The sequence below is a fragment of the Grammomys surdaster genome, unplaced genomic scaffold, assembly GCF_004785775.1.
Source record: "Grammomys surdaster isolate TR1022 unplaced genomic scaffold, NIH_TR_1.0 348, whole genome shotgun sequence".
NCBI classification, from domain to species: domain Eukaryota; kingdom Metazoa; phylum Chordata; class Mammalia; order Rodentia; family Muridae; genus Grammomys; species Grammomys surdaster.
In genome coordinates, this window is record NW_021604767.1 from 5755937 (window position 1) to 5766515 (window position 10579).

A 10579-nucleotide genomic window follows, 5' to 3' on the forward strand; every position below is an offset into this window, starting at 1 on the left:
GAGTATATACTATCACTGGACTGGGTACACTGAGACTGCACACACTCCAAGAGGCCTGTTGAGGATTCAGCTGTATCAGGTGTATAAGGGTTATCAGGGACAGCAAGGGATTCATTATGAAGCTTAGATACCTTTAAGCTACAAATGCAACTATAAATAAGATGTAGACAGCAAGTTGGAGAGAATTGTGCACATTGTTTGGGGCTCATGCATTCTTAGAGGGCAGAAGTACATTTTGGGGAACGGTCTCACTGAAGCTCTGTCATGCTAAACAGCATCGAGGGCTCTTCCACATTTTCTGAGGTGCTTTTAAAAATTCCTCACTTTTGTACCTTTAGTTCTTTTTACTTCTTGTTTTCTGGAGACTGGATGCCACATAGCCCATGCTGGCTGCTATACATATAGTGGCAGATGGTCCTCTGCCTTCGCCTCCTCAGTACTAGGAGGATGGGTGTGTACCACTGTGGCTGACAGCTTTGTCATCTCTGTACTGGTAATAATGGTCAGCATAAACACATCATTGAAAATTAAGAGCACACTCAGTAGACATGAACTTCTGACCCAGTGGTGTCTGATATGTAACCTGCTCCCCATCTCTGACCACTGCTCCAGCATGGGGTATGTGTGGGCTTGAGTTTCTCTGTCTGTAACTTGAGGGATTTAAGCAACATGGTCTCTTGAGAACCCTTTAGCTTTTCTGACCTCATCAGTGCTAAGGACTGTTTCCTCAGTTGGCTCTTCAGTCCCAATCTCTTCTTGTGTAGCATGAGAATCAACTGTCCTAGGGACGCTTTGCTCTGTATCTTCTTCAGTGAACATCCCAGGCCTGGTATGCTAGGACCCTTTCTTTCAGTCTTAAGGAGTTGTGACACAAAGCTTACCTTTAGAACTTTTTGTTTTCAGGAACAGGGTTTCCCTGTGTAGTTCTGGCTGTCTTGGAACTCACAGTGTAGACCAGGCTGGCCTTGAACTAGGAGATAGATCCTCCTGCCTCTACCTGCTGTGAGCTGGGATCAAAGGCATTTACTTCTGCCCAGCTGCTTTTAGAACCTTTAATTAGTTTAATTTGCAGTAAACTTATTAGTGTTTGTATGACTGATTCTTTGCTTGTTGCTGTCTGCTTCACTCCTGAGTTTCACTCTGGAGCCAGGGGATGCTGCTGTTTGGGACCAGGGCACCCCAAGAAACTAGGGGAGGTGCTACACAGCAATGCATTGCAAGGTAGGATTTCTAGGTGCTTTGCTTTAACCAGCAGCTGATTGCTTTAGTATTGTGATTTTGTTGTTGTTTTTCCCCAACAGAGAGGATTCTCTCTGATTGAGTGGCCTTTCAAAGGCCAAGGAGGATTGCCTCCTGGGGCCAACCTGAAGAGGTTTGTGCTTGGCCCTATATTCTGCCTGCAGGTGGCAGGAGGGGAGGCAGGAACAGGTGCAAACATAGCTGCATTTCACCTTTGCTGAAAGCAGGAAGTGAAGTGAAACTGCTTACCTTGTCCTACTTGATCGTGGCATTCCTTAACCCGTGTTCCTCAGCCCCCACCCTCGGAATGCTGGACTAGAAACCGCATTAAAAGCGCTTCTGGTGATCACACTTTCAGAAGTCGGTCCAGTAATCGGCAATCAAATTCTTTTTGTGATCTGCAGAGAGGTGTCCACATTCTGCACAGGCTTGCTTTTCTATCGCTTTGCAGGAGTTCAGAAGTTTGAGCTACCACTAAGTATGGTCTGTGGAGGGGCGGGGCTCTCTGTCTCCAATGAGGTGCCTTCAGTGTCGGGCAAGCCTATCATCTTTCGCAGGAGTGCTTACTCTGTAATCCAAGCGATAGCCACGCAGCCTGTTTTATTGTTTGTGGAGTCCTGCGGCTAGGAGTGTTTCCCAGACAGGAAGGAGGGCAAGTGGGCGGTTTATGATTCTACCCAGTGCCGGGACAACAGAGCCGAACCCTTTGATTTCTCCTGAGTAACCTGTGTGGGTGAACTTTAAACTGGGGGCCTGCTTGACGCTGGATCTTTTTCTGCAGGGTGAGGAGTTAGCTCCAGAAGCTTGGCTTTCTGCCTTCAGAAGGAAAGATGCCCCGGAGAGGCGTAGGATTACATTTAGGGATGCTAGCCATACAGCCAAGAGTCGGGGTACCTTGGCTCTTCTTCGCAAAGTCTTGGCAAGTGTGTCTGAAATGACTATACTGTTTGTTTTCCTAAAGCTTGTACTCCTATTTATTTTTATTATTTTTATTTTTGCTTGTGGACCTCCCGCCAGAAATTGGTGCTACAATGTGGCTAGAGTAAACCATTTTTTAAAAAATTATCTTTAATCCTTCATTTTCCTTTTAATCGGGCAAGCAGAAGCACAAAGCCTGCCCGGCTCTCAGCGTTGTCTGGATAAGTGGGAAGGGGCAGGCCCCTTTCAAGGATCCAGGCCAATTCTAAAAAGCCAGCATTTTGTTTGTTGGGTTGCCCTTTGTCTCTAGAGGATTTTGATGTGAAAGAAGATGAAAAAGGAAGGCTCCTCAGGTTCCTTCAGAATCAAGGCAAACCCAGGCTCCCTCTCACGTGCTGTGAGTTGGATAAATTTCTCCTCCCTGTCCAGGCAGACAAAGAGGCTGTTTCGCAGTGATGGAGAGCTGTCGGCTTGTGGACAGCAGGTGGAAGCAGATGATGAGAACTGGATATACAGGACCCAGCCCAGAAAAGGTGACTTTATTTATTCTTAATTTAAACATCTTTTAAAAAAGTTTGCTCTGTAGAATTCTTTGTTTCTACCAGTGCTTTCCTGTCATGACCTTTCATGCTCCATCAGGAGTTTCTTATTTGGTTTTGTGCTGGAACTAAGCACCATTCATTTGTTTACACATCTAAAATAAAAACTTTTCTGCCAAGATCAAGCTTGAGACTGTGTAGCCTTCCAAGAAGGTTAAATGGCTGTTGTTTGCTGTAGGTGCTCTTCCCCCACCCCTTCTCTAATCCATGCTTTCCTATGACTTGGGTAAGTCACTAAGAAGGTATCACCCCAGATGGCATCGTCTGGTCTGGGACAAGTCATGAGCTCTTTGCTGTAACTGCTCTGAGGAAGCTTGGGGGTTTGTGGATGGTCTTTTTGCAGCTTTCTTCTGAGAAGATGAATGAGTGTGGTGAATGTGTGACTTAGACAGGTGTTGAGTAGAACATGGAGGAAAATGGACACAAGGGGTTTACCTTGGCCAAAAGAGTTTTGGATTTCTGTCAAGTTCCTTGTTGGACTAGCAGTGGTGTTTGTTCTCGGGATTAACATGTTAGACCCCCTGGAAGGTAAGGAAAGCTGTAGCCCTGCTGGAGGACAGGGTGCATTCTAGTGTTTTATAACATAACCTATTTTCTATATAGAATTTCTGACGTCTGCCTGTTAGGATGTCTGCTATAGGGACTGAATTGTCCAGCTCTGAAATGGTTTCTTCGTTGGATGTTGTCCAGAGTCCAGCAGGGAAGCACTCCTGTGTGTTACGAAGGAGCCTAGTCCAGACACTGCCCGAACTGTGTGTGAGCTGTTTACAGTGTGCTCTCTCTGCCAAGAGAAACCTTAATAGAACATCTCAGGAACCTATTCTTCCCTCTCTTTTGGGAACCCAAACTGCAGAAATGTGAGAATTAACTAGCCTGCATGCTCTGAGCACTCTGAGAATTAAAACACAGCCCTTCTACAAAGACAATGGATGCTAACACGAGTGTGTTTGTTTGTTGAACTGGCTGAGGAAGGGCTGGTTAATATCTTTTGAAAATGTCAGTTATTTATTGTATCAAGGGGTTGGTCAGCAATGGTCTACCCAAACTGAGCTTTAAATCCTGGCTTTTGAGTTCACACTGTACAATTGACAGCATCGAAATAGGCATTTACTTTTTGGATGAAGCTGGGTAGTTTACATCTGTGAACTACTTTTCTAAATCAGGAATAAGCTGTGGTTTTGCTAAGTGACTGGGCTGTAATGTTTGAACCAAACAAGTCTGTAGGGTGGACACCATGGTGCTGTGGTTACAAGGGGAGTACACTTTTGATTCGTTTTATTTAGCCTGTGCCAGAAGTTGCTTCTCAGAACTTACTTTGCTTTAAACCAACTGCCATCAGGTTTCTGTTGAAGAGTTTATACGTGTGAGCATGTGGCTTTTCTTAGGATTTTCTCTAAGTTAATGTAAGTTAACATTAAAGGGAGAGAGACTGAATTTGTATGCCTTAGGTTTAGTTGGGAGGTGGAGCAAATAGTGTATACTTGACTTGTAGAAAATAAAGAAGTCACTGTGAGGGGAAGGGCAAGTTCTAAAGGAAGGCAGGACTTGTTTATTTATAATATGTGCCTTTTATCCCTTCATGTACTAGGGCACTGTAGCCTCCTGTATCTAAGTGGGGGCTTACTACAGTGTGTGCATTTACAGGTTCTTAGAAATAATTGCCCCAGAATAAATATTATCATTTTGACATGTGGGGTTAGGGGAAATCCGTAAAAAGCTGCCTGTACATTACAAATCACAGAATTATTATATTGTTTCTATGTTTAGCTTACAAAAGAAAAATTGGCTCATATCCTTGACAGACTGTCTTAGGGGCATTCTCTAACAGTTGATCTTTATTCATCATAATCCTTTCCTTTGGAGAAATGTAGAAGTGACATTTGTTTATACTAGTAGATCAAAAGAGGAACCATCTTTAAGGAAAATCATGCAAGGTTTTGGTTTTTATTCTGATGAATAACCAAGCAGCTGAATCTGTATTACTTGGATTAGCAACCACTGCAGTGGGTGACCATTAAGATAGAGTCACAGATTAAACAGCACCTAAGACTTACAGGTATGATGGGACTTTGAGGTGACTTCCATCTCTAACTCCCAGAACATGAATAGACTTTTGATTGATAGATGTTTTTGAAAAACTTGTCCTTCTTTCCTCCTTCTCTGCCTTCATCTCTGACAGATGGAGGTGGGGCAGTAGTCAGTCAACCTTGCTTGTGCCCCTTGGGGTCTAGGGAGTCTGGCTCTGCAGGTACTTCTGCTCGTTCCGAGCTGCTTCAAGGACAGAGTGTCTGTTGTTTTTGCCTGTTGTTACCAGGTAACACTTCTTAAGAAGCACTGCCAACCCACTGGATCCTTGGTGGATAGTAAGTTTTATAACACATCCATTCATTTTGCAAAGTAGAAGACCTTTTTATGTGAGTCTGTAGTCCGGTCAGTAACAGTGACAATACAAGTTTTTACGAGCTTACTTTACATGGTTACTAAGGTAAAATAATAACTTAAGATTTCTTGGAAGATTCTATTTGTGAGATTAGAAATGACTAGTAGGTATCTTTCTACTACATGATCTTTAAAAAGTGGCTTGACATGGGGCTTAAAAAAGGATTCAGAGGTTAGGAATCTCTACTGCTCTGGCAGAGGACCTGAATTCCATTTATTTACTTATTTCTTGAGACAGAGTGTCTCTACATATAGCCCTTGCTGTCCTGGTACTCATTATGTAGACCAGCATGGCCTCGAACTCACAGAGATTTGCCTGCTTCCCCCCCTTACCCCCCCAAGTGCTAGGATTAAAATCTTGCATCACTGTGCCTGGCTTTGTATGCATGGTTACTTTTGAAGATATGTATCACTGCAAGCAAAAAGCCATAGCCTTTGACTTTGTTACTTACACTCCAGAAACTAAGATAAAAATAATAGCTTAAGATTTCTTGGAAGATTCTATTTGTGAGATTAGAAGTGACCAGTAGGTATCTTTCTACTATATGACCTTTAAACAGTTGCCTGATGTGGGGCCGAAGAAAGGTCTCAGAGGTTAGAAAACCCTACTGCTCTGACAGAGGACCTGAATTCCATTCCCATGACCTAGGTCAGGTGGCTTACAGCTGTCTGGATCTGACACTGTCTTGGGACTTTGGGGCCATCTGCACTCAAGTGCATACCTCTCCTTTCCCTATATACACATAACTGAAAAAAGAGAGGTTACCAAAGATTCATATAAATAGGTTTGGAGCAATCACCACTAAGTACTTTGTCTTATATTGTCACAGTGTCTATGAGTCCTGACATTTGTGCTTGGGGAAGTAAGACTGAGTGGTTAACACAGCCAGCTCTTTTGTTCTTGCTGGGATGTGACCCACTTCAGCATACTATGCTTCAACTTAATTATAAAAACCAGAATGTGAAAGCGCGAGGCAGTGAGTCAGAAGCAGTATCAATAGATGCCTGAGTGAGAGACAGTGAGACTGTAGGTGCACAGCAGGCTTCTGTGTAGCTACCTTTGCCTGGATGGGAAGGGGGCTCATGGGAGGAACTTTGCTTACTGCATTCTGTGTAGAGGACATGAAGATGCACAGGCCCTGCATTGTAGCCTTGATGTTTCTGCTTCTACCGAAAAGCACAGAAGGCATCTGAGGGACAGTTAAAAACACTAACTGTAGAAAAGTACAACATGAATAGCTTAGAGAAGGCCAGCAAAGGAACTTGTCTGAAATAACCTTTTAGTGTTTTCTGTGGTCTTCTCGCTGTAAGCATGGAATTAACCAGCGTTTAGTGAGTGATTCTTCACCAGAACCATGGAAGGCTCGCAGGGAAAACTAATGACCTGTCTCCATCCTGTGCTTTCCCTTTCCTGCTCACTGAAAGAAAACCAAATGAGGTGAGGTATTGGTGGCGTGTCCTCTCATTGCTCAGAGCACGTTTTGTTTCACCCAGCTCTCCTTTGGATGGGGGAGGCATGATTGATGATCTGGAACTGACAGATCTACAAATAGGGAGGCTAACTGATGGGCAAAGCCCTGGTTTTAAATAACATTTTTATTCTATCCATGTAGATTTTACCACCACCTGAACTTAGTAACATTATCAAATCCGACTTGTCTGTATTTCAGTGCTTGTAATTTCAAGTGTGAGGTTAGAGATACAGCTTCTTGTAGAATATATCCTAGGAGTGAGGCCCTGGGTTCAATTCCTAGCACCTCTTGCCCTACAACCCCCCCTTCCAACCCTACTCCCCCTCCCACCCCACCCCTCAAAAAGCCCCCAGAGGGCAGCCTTTGTAGGCATCAGGGATAATGAACAATTTGTATACTAGATAATTTTTTGCATGGAGGAGCTATATGTAAACTGTGTGTAGGAGCTATGTTTTCGTTTATCCCAGTATCCCTCCTTATAAGAGAGTAGCAGGAAACAGGCCCATTGTGCACAGTTGGATTACTAATGACCAGATGTTATAATGGGAAAAATGGTTTGCCATTTTCCTAATACAGCAGGTTTAAATTCTTGTTTTCATATTAGCAGCTGGGTTCTGTTCTTTTCTAATAGTAAAGCACATTTAAAATTATGAGACTCAGGAACAACACTGACGTTAAGAAAGGCTAAAAGGCATTGGTAAATATTGTTAAAGTAACATTCCAAATTGGTGCTTCAAACTAAACAAGCTTTATTTATTCTGAGGGTTACTCTATCAGGAAAGTGGTTAAATGGATTTTTATCTTAACAAATGAACGAAGACAAATGCTCTCAGCACATGCCGGCTTGTTTTCCTTCTGAAATTCCTATGGAAGTTGACGTTCTGTGAAAGAGACAGAGAGTGCTACTTAATATTTTACTGGTTCAGCTGAGACTACCCTTTCTTGGTCTTTGACTATTTCTTTTTCCTTTTAAGTTGGCAGTTTCAGTTGCCTCTGTAACTTGTTTTATTGTAAAAATGACCTTTTGGGGGGTAATTAAACTGTGGAGTTTTTATTGAAATGATGTTTGATCTAATATTCTCCCTTTTTTAATTTTAAAAAGTTTATGGGCTAGTTTGAAGATTGAAGTGTCTTACTAGTGAAATAAGGACCTGCTAGGACTTCAGCTTGGAAGTGAGGAGATTTTGCTGTTTTCCATTGTTGAAATATCTTTACTAGATGATGAAAGATCTTTGAAACTGTATTGTTTGTTTGTTTGTTTGTTTACATATTTATTTATTGAGGCTGATTCCCATTATGTAGCCCTGGTTAGCTTGGAACTTGTTATGTAGACCAAACTGGCCTTGAATTCACAGAGATCCACCTGCCTTCCAAGTGCTGGCATTAAAGGTGTGTGCTACCAAACCGAGCTTTTGATTTTTTTTTTAATAATTTTGAAAATGCTATATACATTTACAAGTATTCAGTATTGTTTCTGTAATTTTAAGGTTTTTTTTTAAAACTATAGTATTCTCCATCAAGTTAAAGGTTTGTTGTTGGTCTTTTTGTTTTTTGTTTTTCTGTTTTTGTTTTTGAAACAGGGTCTTACTACATAGCTCTGGCAGTCCTGAAGTGCACTGTGTAGATCAGGCTATACAAATGCTCCTCTCTGGGCTTCTCTTCACATTTGCTCTTTCCATTCTTGTTCTGTTTTGAGTCATCCTTGAATCTACCCTTCTTCCAGAGTGATTTTTCTAAGATGCATATCTACTCAGGTTAGTCTTTGGGGCTCACCACTGTTTACAGAAGGGGGCTCTACCCCTTAACACAGCACATAAGTTAAGTGCTCTGACCTGTTGACACCCTAACTCTTACATTGTGACAGGTGTGTGTATGTATGTAAACTTCTTGCTCTGTCACAAATCCGGAGTCATACTGCATTCCTTCCTCTTCCTATTCCCAGGATGCTGCAGGCACCTCCTGTGCCTTTTGATTTCCTATATAACCTTCCAAACTCACTGTTAAGGGCTGTGCTGATCACTTCCTTCTCCATTATGTCTCTGCCTTCCTCATCCCCAGTAATTAACTTTTTCATACTTACTTGCTTACTTTAATCTGGCTTTTGAACTTGACAGCCAAGTCTTTAAGGACAGAAACTTATCTGTCCTCCCACCAAGGCTGGATGCTTAGTAAACTACAGTGGAATAGGGGAACTTGACCTATTTGGAGTCTTCGATTGTGCTTTTTACACAGGCCAGGCAATAACATGCTTCTGAATTTGGCTAAAGAAACAGTAGGTTAGAGCAGCTATGTGCTTGGCATCTGAACAAGGGGTGTAGCAGAAGGCAAGGTTCACTTTGTGGGAGGATCTTGTTGGTGGCAGCCTGTCATTGGCTGTTGCTGCTCTCAGGGTGAGCGTTCATCAGGCAAGACTGTTGAGTAAAGTGTAGCAAGCAGCGGTGAGTTACGAGTAATGGCCATCTGGTAAAAAGAGACTGTGGTGTGGTGTTATTATGGTCTTCTCTCAATCATTCCCCTTGCTTTCACTCGTGAGAAGGCCAGGGTAATTCTAACACAGACAGCATCTGTAATCCTGAGCAATGTCAAATACTTGGACCCCTCAGTAGGTTTTCTTCTCAGACACTTTAATGGCCATGTCTTTGACAGTGTTCCCTAAGACTGATGCCATGTGTTTCCTGCTTGTCACCCAACCCCTCTCCCCTCCCAGGGTATTAAGCTTCTTGCTGTTGACAGCATGCGGTAGCATTTGGTCTCTCCTTTCCTAGAGGAGCTTTACACCTGTTTCTCTTTCTTTGTCACCTCTGCAGTCTTCAATCTGCAGTCGGCTCAGTAACATATAGTTAGATGGTCATGAAGGGCTCTCCTCCTGACCTTTGTATCACCCACCTCTTTTACTCCTTCCAAAACATTCACTGCCATCTAATATGCTGTACATTTATGTGTTTATGTTCAATGTTGTCTGTCTCCTCAAAGTAGAATTTTACCTCATGATCAGGAGAGATGAGTGCTAGCTTGGTAAGCAACATTTTCCCTAGCCTGATATAGTGTAAGTGAAGGAGTGAATGATGTTGGTGTCTATTTGGACATTTTGTTCCTATTACCTGCTAATTGTGTGATTGGGGACAATCACATAAACTCTTTACAATGAATGGTATATCATCTATTCATAGATCACTGGCAGTTATAGTTTTTTTGAATGGAAATGTGTATTTTTAGATACTGCATTTACCTTAGAGTAGTGATTCTCAACCTCCCTAATGTTTCAACCCTTTAATACAATTCCTCATGTTTTAGTGACCCCAACCATGAAATTATCATGTTGATACTTTATAACTGCTACTATTAAGAATTGTAATCTAAACATCTGAAATGCAACATATCTGATATATAGCCCTTGTAAAAGGGTGACTCAGCCTCCCTGTTGCATCTTGCAGATCGAGAACCACTGCCTTAGAGATTGGTTGTGGCTGGATGTAATGGTACTGGCTGTTGGATTGTAATCTCTTCGTTATCAACAGTCAAATGAGTCAGAACATACTTTTTTTTATTAAGGTAGCATATAATGCAGACTTTCATTGTAGAAGCAAATATTTTTGGAGTGGTTATATAATCAGGTGTAAACTGTGACTGTATTTATGTAATCCTCCTAAGAACCTATCCGTTAGTATTTTTGTCATATCCTGAGATAATCAAAGGTTAACATTGAAAGCCATGTCTCGCCGGGCGGTGGTGGCCCACGCCTTTAATCCCAGCACTTGGGAGGCAGAGGCAGGTGGATTTCTGAGTTCGAGGCCAGCCTGGTCTACAGAGTGAGTTCCAGGACAGCCAGGGCTACACAGAGAAACCCTCTCTCGAAAAACTGAAAAAAGAAAGAAAGAAAGAAAGAAAGAAAGAAAGAAAGAAAGAAAGAAA

The 10579-nt window shown here is 42.3% G+C and overlaps 1 protein-coding gene across 1 annotated transcript in view; it reads left to right on the forward strand.

The window, feature by feature from the left end:
• The first annotated feature begins 2488 nt into the window (after window positions 1-2488).
• Window positions 2489-10579, forward strand: part of Nhsl1 (NHS like 1) — a 118532-nt gene continuing 110441 nt past the window's right edge. The window contains exon 1 of the mRNA XM_028779219.1: window positions 2489-2690. Within this exon, the coding sequence (XP_028635052.1) occupies window positions 2489-2690 (202 nt within the window). The remainder of the gene's footprint in view (window positions 2691-10579) is intronic.